The sequence below is a fragment of the Lepisosteus oculatus genome, chromosome 4 (genome assembly GCF_040954835.1).
Source record: "Lepisosteus oculatus isolate fLepOcu1 chromosome 4, fLepOcu1.hap2, whole genome shotgun sequence".
Taxonomy (NCBI): domain Eukaryota; kingdom Metazoa; phylum Chordata; class Actinopteri; order Semionotiformes; family Lepisosteidae; genus Lepisosteus; species Lepisosteus oculatus.
This window is the reverse complement of record NC_090699.1, coordinates 55,910,784-55,924,566: the sequence shown is the minus strand read 5'-3', so window position 1 is coordinate 55,924,566 and position 13,783 is coordinate 55,910,784. Positions and strand designations below refer to the sequence as shown.

The 13,783-nt window shown below is 38.4% G+C and overlaps 2 protein-coding genes across 4 annotated transcripts in view; one reads left to right on the top strand and one right to left on the bottom strand.

The window, feature by feature from the left end:
• LOC102698078 (NUAK family SNF1-like kinase 1) overlaps positions 1 to 13,783 on the bottom strand; it is a 39,842-nt gene that overhangs the window by 25,051 nt on the left and 1,008 nt on the right. Inside the window, exons 1-2 of one of the 3 annotated variants that reach the window (XM_015347949.2) lie at positions 11,169 to 11,225; positions 759 to 1,100 (exon numbers count right to left, since the gene is read on the bottom strand). In XM_015347949.2, coding sequence (XP_015203435.2) covers positions 759 to 1,100; positions 11,169 to 11,171 — 345 coding nt within the window. In that variant the 5' untranslated portion in view covers positions 11,172 to 11,225. Of the gene's footprint in view, positions 1 to 758; positions 1,101 to 1,701; positions 2,060 to 11,168; positions 11,226 to 13,783 lie in introns of those variants that run through there. The other 2 variants (XM_015347950.2, XM_015347948.2) reach the window with 2 other exon arrangements.
• Positions 7,427 to 10,000, top strand: LOC102697879 (serum amyloid P-component-like). The gene is made up of 2 exons (XM_006630972.3): positions 7,427 to 7,548; positions 9,168 to 10,000. The coding sequence occupies exons 1-2, from the start codon at positions 7,491 to 7,493 to the stop codon at positions 9,824 to 9,826; spliced, it is 717 nt and encodes a 238-aa protein (XP_006631035.1). The 5' UTR covers positions 7,427 to 7,490; the 3' UTR covers positions 9,827 to 10,000.

Genomic DNA, 13,783 nt, shown 5'->3' with positions numbered 1-13,783 from the left:
TTTTGATTAGATGTGCATGACTTGTCAGAGAATCATGACATGAATTTCAGTTCCGTGATTTCTTGTTCACTACCCAGATTGGTAATACTTTGAATGCAAAATGGTCATTGCAGAAAATGAGAGAGTTGCCGAGGAAAAAGGAAAAGACAAAGAGTCGTTCTTTGCTCTCTCGAAGGAATAGGAAAACAGGCATTCGATTCTAAAAGGAAAGGAGTATACAGTATTTCATGCACTAGTCAGGCCAGGCATCCTTTTGTAGAAACAGCCCTATGAGCACAGCACTGAAGTTGGAAAAGGGTGTACTGTATTTGCAGGCAAAGACAATATACAGCACAATTCCTTGGCAGAGCTCTCTGTCTCAATAGCCTAATTACAGATCTTCGATTTCGGCCAAATCCACTTCTTTTACACAGAGTATTAATTACTAATGGATACTGATCTATTAATAATTCAGTTTCCTGCTCTTCAAGGCAAAAGCCCATCCAGCTTCAACAAATAATGCCACATGAGCAGGCTAATCTTTTTAGCAGCAGGGCTTCAAACACTGTAAATGTTAATAATGTGCATCCACAGTATGGTCTCCTAGTACTTGAAAAAGCAGTTTTGTAAAGGCAATTACAAAACATTGAGCTTACAATTTTGTATAATAATTGAGTACTGCACTCGTCTCGATTGTAAATTTTCTAAACGTTGTATTGTTTAACGGCAGGATCTTTGTAGGGAGTAGATACAGTGTTAATGCATGAAAAAACACTTACGGTTTTCCCAGTCCCCCTCTCCACTGCTCTCTTCACTTTTCCATAGGTGCCCTTCCCCAGCGTCTCCAGGACTTCGTACCTGGGTTTCAGGTTGTGTTTGTGCTGATGCTTCCTCACCCCTGCCGGGGCGCGCAGGGGTTCGGACGGGCGCAGGTGCCTGTCCAGAGCTGAGCCTCCGGCAGGCGAGGTGATGCCTTGGAGGCTCCCCAGTTCCGTCTCTCCGCTAACGCTCATACCGCTGTCACCGGCTTCCCTCCTGCCCATTCTCAAGCTGCCCGCATCCCCGACGAGCTCAGAGTCACCCGGCGTACTGTATACAGACGGGTCTAGCAGTGTTCCCCACTAAAAGAAAAAGACGCAGACAATTGAGGCAACAGAAAACCCTTTGCATAAAAATGCTGTCACCCACTTAAAGCAAGCACTGCGTATTATAAATAAAAATATGCATTGAGACAAAGAGCCTTAAAGACATGAGCATTCAATGTGGATATTTTTCCCAGTAGCAATCAAGTTCCCAGTATGACGGTAATGCTTGAGCACTTTCCGAGCTGGTTGAGCTTTATAACTTGTTTCACAAGGGCTTGATCGAGAGTTGGTGTGGCAATTCGGTTAACGAAGTCGGTTATGGCTGGTGATAAGGCGGTTGTGGCTTTAGATCAGAATAACGTGAATATAGTGGTGTTGTTATGATTGACATCTTCACTTCCAAAAGTACTTTCGCCTCCACGTGCTGCAGCATTGCGCTCTGTTCTCAATCTGACCTCAACCACGGTACGTACTGTATGGTTCAGATCCTTGCAAACGCAGAACTTGTAGTATTTGTTACAGTACTAAATTTAAAGAAAGACTGACCTGAATTAACCTAAATCTCCGCAGCCATTAGACGAATAACGGAAACTGCAAATGTATTAAGTGCAAATGAAGAAATCTTGATAAAAATTACCTTGGAATTATCTTGGTTTCTTCCAAACCTTCAAGGTATCAAATGGACCGTTTTTGCGGCCGGTGCCCCCAAGCAAATTCAGTTTGTTGCTTGCTTTACTCAGTGCCAGTTACGTCTTGCTGTTTGAAATGCATCCTTCAGCTGATGTTTCAGTGATACTGTAGATGACTGCACTGCTTGATACACAGCAGACCGGAGAACAGTCCGCTAGGATCAAGCAAATGGGTGGAGCTGCAGAGCCCAGCTGTCACAGAAACTCCGAACTGTCGCGAAAAAAAAGGAAACATTCCTCTGAGGTTTTTCTTGACCCCCCACGGGAGTCACCCTGGACACTAGGAAAGAATTCTGCGAACTTCAGAAGCACGTTCGCAAATTTGCCCACTTCCGTTCAGCGTTAAGAAAGAATGTCTAATATGTTGTACCTCTTAAGCTTCAGCCTAATAACTAAAAACAACACGCCGAACTCAAAAGTCTTTTAAATTATGCATAACACGGTGTTTAATTCACCAATCATATAGTTTCAGAAGTAAATGCATGAAAGAATTTCTGGAATCCACTATATAACGCAGTTTTATTCACAAATTCATACATTAAACATGTTTTTGTGATATACAGTAACTGAAGAATTATCCGGAAAGGATGCGATTTTCCCGATTACAATATAGATAAGTACTTCTCTCTTTGACACTTTTGCTTTGCAGCTTTGTGCCAGATTTAGATGAATTGTCACATGAATCGAGCTGAAAGACTTAAAGTACAGATGTATGACTAATTTAGTCAAATTATCATTGGTACTGTAAGTCCTTATATTTACTTTTTCATGTTATTAAAATGTTTCTAAAAATAGTTTTGTCACATTTTGACATTAATTTGTCCAGTTTTAGTATTTGAGTATGTATTTCTGTGGAAGTTAATACAGTAATACAGTGTCTGCAGGTATGAGACCTGTGTTTTTTCCACAATAGAAACCCATCTTTGCCTGCCCACTATATCCTTCCTCCAGCCCTGTAACCGTTTCCAAAATGCTTTCAATATTATAAATCTGAGACCACAGGCAGTGTTTGCTCACACATTACGGAAGAATTTCCTTCTGTCTCAAGTGTGGGTGAGGTTGCAGCGAGATGTTTTGGAGGAGATGTACAGAACATTGTGTTGCTGTGGCGTCAAGCCGGTGGTCTCCCAGGGTATTTCGTCTGCTCGTCCAGAATGTACCGTTCACACAGGCATGTAGTGTACACCACTGCTTTCCAAAACTGAGTCCCAAAGTACAGCTGATCCTGTTAGTTCTAGGATGCCTGAAGACATCTTCAATGAATAAAACCCAGAATTTGCACCTTAAAACACAATGTGTAATTAAAGATTACATTAATATGCGCTTAAAAATATATTCCTTTACTATTTATTCCTTTAAATAGGTACATATCAATGCACTTAAGGTAAATAGGCTGACCTTGCACTGTGACTTGTTGTTTCACACATGGGTCTTACCTCACACACTGGAGTTTCCTTTGACTGGCATTTCTATCATTTCAGAGGCCCTTTTGCATTTTGTAGGGGACATCACCTCTTAAAATGGCACTTTGTGAATGCTTTCAACCAACACATCGCATAGATCCACAGATCCAGAGTTTTTAAACCACAGTTTAAGTTCATTTCATTGCTGCCTCTCAGCGTTGAGGCTCTTGGTGCAATTCCGGACCTGAGGTGTTATCTGTGTGGAGTTCTCCCTGTGTTTGCATGATTTTAGGCTCTGCTCCTGGTAAATCAGTTAGAAATGGATGATTTTGTTTTTTACAAATCAGTTAGATTAGAATTTAAAAAAAAAGCCTTACACTCTGGACACTCCACTTAAAGCACTTTACAGGTAATGGGGTCTCCCCTCCATCACCACCAATGTGTAGCCCCCACCTGGATGATGTGACAGCAGCCAGAGTTGTGTCAGTCCGCACGCCAGCTCAGTGGGGAGAACAGAGTAATGAAGCCAATTCATGGATGGGGATTATTAGGAGGTCATGATTGGTAAAGGCCAATGGGAAATTTGGCCAGGACACCAGGGTAACACTCCTAATCCTTTCGAGAAGCACCCTGGGATATGTAATGACCACAGAGAGTCAGAACCTCAATTTTACATCTCATTGTCCCTGTCACTAAACTGGGGCATTAGGAACCATACAGACCACAGGGTGAGCGCCCCCTACTGGCCCCTCTAATACTGTACCTCTTCCAGCAGCAACCCTAATTTTCCCCAGGAGGTCTCCCATCCAGGTACTGGCCAGGCTTACACCTGCTGAGCTTCAGTGGCTGCCATTTGTGAACTGCAGGGTGATATTACCAGGTGCCTTGGTTTTGTAGTTATTAATAGGGGATTTCCAACCTTTTGTCGTACCTTCACAGCAAGTCATAAACATCCTAGATGTTGTTTTCTGTGAATCAACCTAGTAACATTTCAGATGAGAAAATACATTTTCTACTGTTATCTCCTATAGCCACAATATGGAGCAGGCACACTTTTGTCATGTTGTTGCAACACTCCACAGTCCAATATTGGAAAAGAGGATTGACACTGAGACCATGAGAACAGATTCCAGTTTGGGCTTGCATCAGTTTCTGAAAACACTGCCAATATACTGAAGTTACGAACAATCAGAATTCCAGCAAATGTGTTGAATTCTCTTGTACTGCCAAGATTTTATGCAATTCTTCAGGGTGAGACTAAAAATACCACATGTTCATATAACAGCAGGAAAATGATTAGAGGAGACTGGCCTCTCTGTTTTTTTAGTTGGTTCTAATACCTAGAAAGCAGTTAATTTTCCAAGAAGACTACATTTTAAACTGAAATGATGTTTTGGGGAGCATTTCACTTTGTACTGCCTGTTTGGCATTATGAGACTCCTGTGCCATGTAATTTGTGGTTGCTGTAGCACTGTTGGTCTTGTTCTCTTAACCTTTTTTAAGTGTGTGTGTGTTAGTCTGATTGCATACCTGCCTGTCATCCAGACTAAGTAGTCTTCCAATGTGTTGTCTGGACATTGTGTAAAAGTGACCAGTGTCACCACTGGTGTTTAAAAGGAGTCTGGTCCAGATAAGACTAGTAACAAACAGCAATAAATGTGTTTCTTGGTTGGCATAATTCCTTTAACTAACTGTTAAATACCTGTAAGTGCTTAAACATTAATAATGGGAAACTAAATCTGTGAAATTAAAGTGAATAAATGAGCAAAACCATTATTATCTACAGTGCATACATTGTGTACACAACAGCATACTGTATATGATAATTTGGTACTTCTCAGTAGTATGCACTGTCATGATATTTTCATGCTGTGTAACATTTTCTTTTTACTGTAAACTGTGAGGAATCTGGACAGAATGGATTGCATGGATTGTCACTCATATAGGTGGCTATCACCTACTGTAAGTTTTTATGATAGCCACGATATCATATTTATGATAGCCACAGGAAATGCAACAGTGAAACCAGGAGATGGTGATAAAGTAGGCTGTAAACTAACAAAGAAGTCCATAGTGCACTGCTTGGGCGAGACCTGGAAAGACACATTTTGGAGAATGACTTTCCATTGATTGATTTGAAGCACACAAAGCACACTCAAGCACATCGGGGACCACAATTTCTGTGCTCTTACAGACATTCCCATGGTTTCTCACACCCACTTAAATGTGAGCATGAATCACAGCAGCCAGCAATCAGAACAAACGCACCCTGACACACAGCTGCATCTATTCACACTGGTCTCCCTGAGGTCAGGACTGCCTTCGTGGCAGGTGAACAACTTATTATACTAACACTGGGAGAATCTGGATGTGACCGTTGGATCAATTAGCTACTGTACCAACAACCACATGAACTAGTTGAGCTGAATGGTCACTTTTTTTCTAAGTGTTTAAGTTCTGGCATGATTACACTTAAAACACTATTGAATAAAATGCATTTGAATATGGTGTACTACCCCAAGATTCCCAGTATTATGCAGTGCAATCCCCTGCATATTTTATAGAATGTATAGGAATTCAGAAGCTATTCAAAATATGACTTTCCACTTGCATGCAAATGGAATATTTCTTGCCGTCTGTTGTCCTCTGTCAATCTTCATTTTATAAATAGCTTAGAGCCCCAACCGTCTGAGAGTTAGTGACGGTCATTAAACCTGACAATAGTTTTGTTTGAATCTCTACAGCAGGGGTGGACTCTCTACACTTTATACAACTTTATTGCACATCCAAAAAGGGTAGAAGTTTGTCTTCAACAATCATCATAAAAAAGAAAAAAAAACAAATAGCAGTCAAAATAAAATAAATACATGTTTAAAACAATATAGTCATATTCTATGTTTTTTTAACTAAATCTCAAGGGTCTCTTAATTAACGAGCTACAGTAGGCAACACTGCACTCCTCTCTGTGCGCAAAAATAGTGCAACAATACACATATCAAGCTCCGCCCATTTTACACTATCATTGCACAAGAGACTTCTGCAAATATCTCCAGGTCAGACAGACATTATGTCTACCAAGAATGGTGGACTTGGGTTTTCCAACAATTCACACATGCTGGAAAAAATCCTCCTAAAGAAATGAAGCCACAGAAATTTCTATCCAGTTTTTTACATTTGTCTTGTCTATGCATGTGGTAGTCTCCCTGAAGTCTGCACAGACAACTTGAGGCTAAGAGCTGAGGTGCTGTATAGATAGTTATGCTTGGAAAACTATTCTTTCATCTTGATCTTCGTCTGTAATCAGTACAGAGAAATACAGTACAATCTGTTGAACAAAACATGTACTGTATATTATCCACAGATCTACAGTAAACTCAGCACAGTTTAGGCACACCACCTAACTTCGCTAAGTGTAAAACCCAGGTCGGAAAACATTTCCATTGTTTATGGGAATGTACTGTACATACTGTGTATTCAGAGATTCTAGCAGAAGGTAAAGACAAAGGTATCTTTGATCTCTAGAGTGAATCCACAAAAAATACATTTGAATTAAAAACTGTTCCAAAATAAGAATTTCTTATGTCTCAGCCCCCTCTGGTGGAATTATTTCTTCTTTATAAAGATTAGTAGAATCTGTAATGTTACCTTTAAACTCACCTGGTATTGGTTTATCAGTTCTGGTTCTTTAAAACAGATTTCCTTTACTATTCCTGAAATGCTTATTGTCATGCCAATCTTTAAACACAACCTACCACAGATTATCTCACATGTGGTTATTTGTGGTACCTCACCCAATGCTTATGGGTTTAGCTAATGTACAATGAAGCACGTTCTTACCCAAACTCAGAGGATAATTCTGAGTTTAGAATATAGAAAGCCAATAAACTCCAAGGGTCTAGGGGCGCAGATACAGTAATCAAATTGTTTACTACCAAGTGAAAGTCAATTTTATCTAACCTATCCTGAGAGCCTAAAACAAAAAACTAATTTGTATAAAAGTGAACAAAGCATAAAGTTACATTTAGAGATAACTCCTTCAAAATATCTGATGGTTGGGTACGATACTGTACCTCCAAGTTTGAAAGCGCTCTTTTTGAAATGTCTGAGAGAAGACAACTGTGCAAGTAAGATACAGATGTGGTTACACCTGAAAGGTGACTGATGAAGTGAATGATAAACTAGGTTAAACTAATATTGACAACTGATTTTTTCCCAGCACTGTACTAAAGTCCATCAGTGTATATCAGTATATAAATACTGCAGTAAAAAGCTTAGATTCACACACAGCACGGTCAGCAGTGAATCCTTTTCATTCCTACTAGGACAGAGCAGTGATGGAGAAGCTGTTGTTTCTGTTAGCTTTGCTGGCCTGTGGGTCAGGCGAACCTCAAGGTAAGACTTAAAGACTAATCCTGTTCCAAACTGCAGATATATTAGGTCAGACTACAGCAAAAGTCAAATTTAATTCTTTGATTAAAAAAACAACAGGATTTAAAAAGCACGGTACATTCACCCCAGAATGACACTCTGTAATAACTTCAAGAGAAACAAAAAATAACTGTGATTTGATTACAGTGTTGAATTATGTCTGCATACAGTGGTTCTCCCTTCTGTGTTTAGTTTTATAAGAATAAACATTTTGGATTTGCTGCAGAACTTAATTCAACTTAACAAAATTGAAGTCTGCCACTTGTTTTGCCATTAGCTTTTCAAAAACAACCATGGAGGATACTGAACAGCAAATTACATGCAGACTAATAAATGTTTTGCTGTTCACAGCAATACTAATTTTATAAAATGTATTACATTTGTTTTTTACCGTATTTACAAAATCACAATTGCACAGTTTCTACCAATAGAAAAGCCCTTTGTATGAAGTTAGCATTATAAGTTCACCATAGCATCAATCACCATGCAATTAGGACTGATACAGTACAGTATCTTGTTCCAGAATAAAAAACACCTAATGATTTCCAGATGTCTAACCATGATGTCAGCCAAACAAGGACACTGATGCCTGGAGATCAAGGGCGCTAGCTCTATAGCCAGGGTGCAGCTGAGCTGCTCCACCCAATCTATTACTCAGAGGGTAGAGTGGTGTGGTTTGAGTTTGAGACCACTCTCAAACTGAGTTACCTGAAAAGGTCATACTCCAGAGGGACCTCAATCTAGTGAGTTCCTAAAATCCTATCACCATCGTGTCATGTTTCAGTTGCTGGTTACTATTCTGTAGGAAAAGCACACAGACCAGGCAGGACGCTGTACTTACTGACTGTCTTGCTTCATTGTCCCATTTGGGAAATTTTGCTTTGCAGGCTGGTACAACATACTGTATAACACAATATATACCCAAAGAAGGCTCCACAGCCGATACATTGTGTTTCTTTTCTTCTCTTTTCAGCACGGGATAAACCTTTGCTTGTAGCTACACAATACATAATACATTTCCATCCATCCATTTTCTAACTACGTCTTACACCTCTGGGTTGCAGGGGAGCTGGAGTCCAGCCCAGCAAGCAAGCAACAGGTGTAAGGCAGGGTACACCTGGAACAGGACACCTGTCCATCACATAGCAGACACACAGACACAACCACAAACATGCACAACATAATACATTTAAAACAACAAGGACCCCTTAACCAATAAGAAACATATGTGTATGAGATGAGAAAAACAAGTTAGAAAAAAATGAATAAAAATTAGATCATCAGTACGTGAGATACAGAAATGTTTAATAATGAAAGAAAATATATAATCAGTTGCCCATCTTAAGCAGGTTAATAGCAGTGGGAATTAAAGATAACTTAAACCTTAATCTGGGGAGACACCAAGTACTAAGTTTTCATTAAAAACAAAAATGTCACAGACTTGTTTAGTTTACCAGTGATTCTTAATAAAATATTTTTGTTCCTCCCACATGATCATTTCAAGCATTCAGATGTTGAGCTTTGTGTAGTATCATGCTGGCAGATTGAGTGGTGATTTTTGGGCTCTGTGCCTTTCTGTGCAGATCTGACGGGGAAGATGTTCACCTTTCCAGGGGAGTCCAACGTGAACTATGTGAAGCTTATTCCTAAGAAATGGGAGTCTTTTTCTGAAGTCACGGTCTGCCTTGACTACGCCACTGACTTGCAGCGTGGTTATTCTCTCTTCTCCGTGAACACACCAGGCCAAGACAATGCTCTCCTTTTATATAAACTCAGGCCTGGGCAATATCGAATGCATGTCAACGCCAAACAGGATGATTTGTACGACGTGCCGGAGGAGACAGAGTTTCCACATTGGACTCATGTCTGTGTAACCTGGGAGTCCAGCAGCGGGCTGTTTCAGCTGTGGGTCAATGGGAAGGGAAGCATAAGGAAAGGGATAAACAGATCAGGCCTGATCCAGAAAGAACCATTTATTGTGCTGGGTCAAGAGCAGGACAGCTATGGTGGTACATTTGACAAACAGCAGTCGTTTGTTGGCCAGATATCCAATGTCCACATGTGGAATCAAGTCCTGTCTCCTTGTGAAATACAGAATGTTCATTTAGGCAAAGTGTTTGATCCAGGGAATATCTTGAGCTGGAAGTCAATGAGCTTTGAGAGCAAAGGGTATGTGATACTGGAGGAAATAATAGGCAACGACAAGTGTCGCACTTCATCCTTGGACCCAACAAGATGGTAAAAAAAGAATATTTTTGGTTTAAATCTTCATTTGTTTCTATACAGTAGATTATAATTTGTGCTATTTGCTTAAAGGTGCAATTAGACAAGACGCCTGCTCCTTTCCAGCCAATGTTTTCTAAAAAATATGTAAAAATATATGTAAAAATAAAAAGAAAATCCTTCATATGACAAATTCTGTATTTCTGTCCTTAAGAGTCATCCCATATTAACTATTCTAAATTCTAAGAATCTAGTTTAAAAGCAAAATGAGAATTTAAAAGCACAGCATTAGTGCCTACTTGAATTTTGAATTCAAGTGGTCTTATTTTGTCCATCATCTGAAATGCTAATCATATTTAAACACCACAAGTGTATGGTTCTGGCATTTGCTTTTCTAAAGAAAATCTGAGGGTCAGTTGTGGAAATTCTGGTTTTGGTAACAAAGAATGCCCCGTAAATGAACAACATATACAACTGTTCCTTGACCAAATGTTCAGCACAGCACACTATGTTTTGGACATAAAGTCATTCTATTACTACAGTACATGTCATTTCTACTTGCATAAAAGCATAATGAATGATGCTTTGTCTCCAGTATGTCGCAGGTTATTTTCTTTCAAGAAAAATGTTGTAAAAAAATGTTAGGTCCTCCATTGCATTCAAAGAGTCAACCTCAATCTTCTTTATTGTGAAAATATTCACCAATTGTGAATGTTACATTTAGTTAAGCATACATAATTTATGCAACACAAACTTCTGTAATTTTTACAATGATGTTGATACACTGACTGAGAAAAACTTTTTGTGTTTTCAACTATGAGACACGGTTAACCATTTTATCTGTAAATACTGGATTAACAATAGTTTTATTCCAGTGTTTGAGGCGCCATTTGTTTTTATTGAGGTGTATACTAATTAACACCTCATTATTCTATATACATCTTGGTTCTATATAACCATTTTTTCTATTTAATTTGTCTTGGTTCTATACTCTCTTTTGTGATCATGGATTTTAATCTGATGATTAATGTCACTACTTTTAAAAATAAAAATAAAAGGAAACTCTGGGTTTACTGAAGCATGCAATCACTAGTACTGATAGTAGAAATGGCCTTTTTTTCTGAACTCTTTCTTGGTTCATTATAAATGTACATTATAAAAGGCAATCATACATCCTATTTACACTATGTGTGTGAATCACCGTTTTTTCACTCTGTCTTGGTGCTCTAACTGTTAGCCGCTTTTCGTATTACCATCTGATGTGGTACTAGCAAAATCAATTTTGTTGATGACATTTGTGACAAAAGTGTTCGTCAACTAACTGATCTTCATTTCAGCTAATGATGAAGAGAAACACTCACCATAATAGTCCACGATGACGATGATCAAGACTAAACGGCTTTGCGTTTTTTTTGTTTGAGTAAACGGAGACGAGACTAAATTGTTTGACTAGAATTCAGATGGAAAATAATGTTGTCACATGAGATTCACCATTCACTCATTTGCCTGTTGTCCCACAATAAGTTAATAAATAATACTACTGTTCTGCATCCCACCCCCTTACCCTCCCCCCGCCCCAGAGTTCACTATTCAAATAACCCTTAAGGCTCAACTTTTCCTTCTATAAAAACAGGGACAGATCCCCTTTTCTCTTTCGTTGCCTTGCATTAGTTCTACAGTAGGTGCAGGCACCTGTTCTTCTCTGTCTTAGGCCTTAGCTCTCTTCCCCAGTGACTAGCATGCCTACCGTAAAATAAAGGGCTAAACTTTGGGTTTATTCCCCAAAGCCACTTACACAGAAACTTACACATGTCTTGCCACATTATTATCTTTGAACCTATTAGTGAGATGTTATGCTCTAGGAGTAAGCTAGCTTGCTACGGGGAACCTGTCACTAAAACAATGAAATGGATTAGATCGATAAATCTTTAGTAGTACTAGGCTCTGAGGTTCTACCGTGCGTTCAGCTAGAAGAAAAAGAAAAAGCTCAGGAGTTTGGTAGTACAGTATTTCACGTACAATGAGCAAACCAAGAAAACGTCCTCTAAAATATTACCTAAACGAAAAGAAACAATGTGGCTACATTATGAGTAAAAAGAATCCAACACATTTGAAGCACCCTCTGAGGCAACACCACCCAGACATCTCTGCACCGATAAGGTGGTAGTCATGTAATTAAATAGAAAACCAGGCAAGAGTAATGCATATTTTACAATTTGCATATTGGGAATTAATAGGTTATTCTTGGCTAGTACTTACCAAATACAAATTAAGTTACTTCTGTAAAATGTGAAAACTCATCATAAATGTCAACTTCTTAATGGTGCTCTGCCATGAAGTCAATTCAATTTTTAATCTTATTTTAAAAAATCAGTGTGTATTTTTTGTGCACTGAAATTCTATTTTCTAGGTAACTCATAAAGTAATTACTATATAGTTATTTCATGTATTGGCAAGGGCCTTTGCGGGCTAAATTAACAATGACAGCACTTTGAGTACTTTTAAAAGCCTTTTAAAAATGCACAGAATTTCAGTTAATTAACTCTGCCAAAATGGACGTCATTATTAAGAATGTCTTCTACAATGTCTCTGTGTGAGATTACCCTTATTGCATGATTTATTGCATTTAGCCTTTGACCTCTAAAGGGATTAATATATTTTGCATTGTGGAACAAATATTTGTCCTTTGTGATACAGTAAATTAGAACTTTTGCTTATTGTATCATACATCTTTGTTTTCTCTGCTCACTGTCAATTTTTTAGAATATTTTCTTAGGTCTTCCACAGATCAGTGTCTTATATCAACTGAGTAGAGAGACCCTAACCTGCAGAAGACCAAAGAGAAAAGCCCAGTATTCCAACCACATTTATGTCTGCTGCAACCCAGTGTGGACCATTGAAGAGTTAAATAAATGCTTGAATTTCAAGTTTTAAGTTATGTTTAATGATTTCTGTCAGTGTTTTAAATGTAAAATTGTTTATGGTTCTTTTATATTTGTAGAGTAACAGTTCAAGTTTCTAATCTGCTGTACACATTTCTTGTTTTACTTGGTAATATGAATTTAAATGCTTTCAAATTAGCCTTAATTCTAAAGTAAAAAAGGATCTCATTGCCTAATTTCCTTTCCTTAATTTCCTAATATTTCCATAATTTTCCAAGGATTAAAAATCTATTGAACTAAAACTTTTATTCACTTTATTTGACCAAAATAACTGCATGACTAAAATGCAGTTCAGATCTATTTTATTTTGCAACTTTTACTTTGTTTTCTATTAAATATTTTACTTCAGATAAAATTTATTGAACATGTGCAGCCAAGGGCTGTAACACAGGAAAAAAAAAACATACAATCCCCCCTCTGACACATTAGTTACTGGAAATATTTTAGAAATTCACAGAAGTATGAAAGGATTTCTCTGCTCTCAGAGGTTTTAACCCCTTTGAGGCATTTCAGTTTTTTATTGTTATCTACAATCATTTTGCAAGATCTTTCGAGCACCTGACCATATGCTGCCAGCTGCACTCTTCCAGTGTTTTATACTCGGCTTCACAAGTTTAGAGTTAAGACAAGTGTGAAACGGCTGGTCTTTAATCTAAAGTAAGCGCTTTGAGTGGAGTCTCCAGAAAAGTGGTATATAAGTGTAAGCAATTATTATTATTATTATTATTATTATTATTATTATTATTATTATTACCCTTGGAGAGATTATTGTGAACAGATGTAGCTGAACGTCAGCGTGCATTTGTTCTGCTGGTTGGCTGCTGTGATTCACATCTAATGAGAAACATTGCAGGGTGGTGCCTGTTGCTTTCTTTCAGCAGGAATCCTGGAAGAACCTTTGGTCCCTGGTGAGATGTTGCACAATGAACAAACGGATGATGCAGCAAACAGATCTCTAAAGGGTGCTTAAGTCAAGAAATGTCAAATTGAATGTTTACACACTCTCCAACAGCTTTGAAAAATCATCTGGAACA

Excerpts from the sequence above, each read along its gene's own strand:
- LOC102697879 (XM_006630972.3), top strand. The coding sequence starts at position 7,491 with ATGGAGAAGCTGTTGTTTCTGTTAGCTTTGCTGGCCTGTGGGTCAGGC. Across the intron at positions 7,549-9,167 it reads TGGGTCAGGCGAACCTCAAG|ATCTGACGGGGAAGATGTTC; the intron begins GTAAGACTTAAA and ends CTTTCTGTGCAG.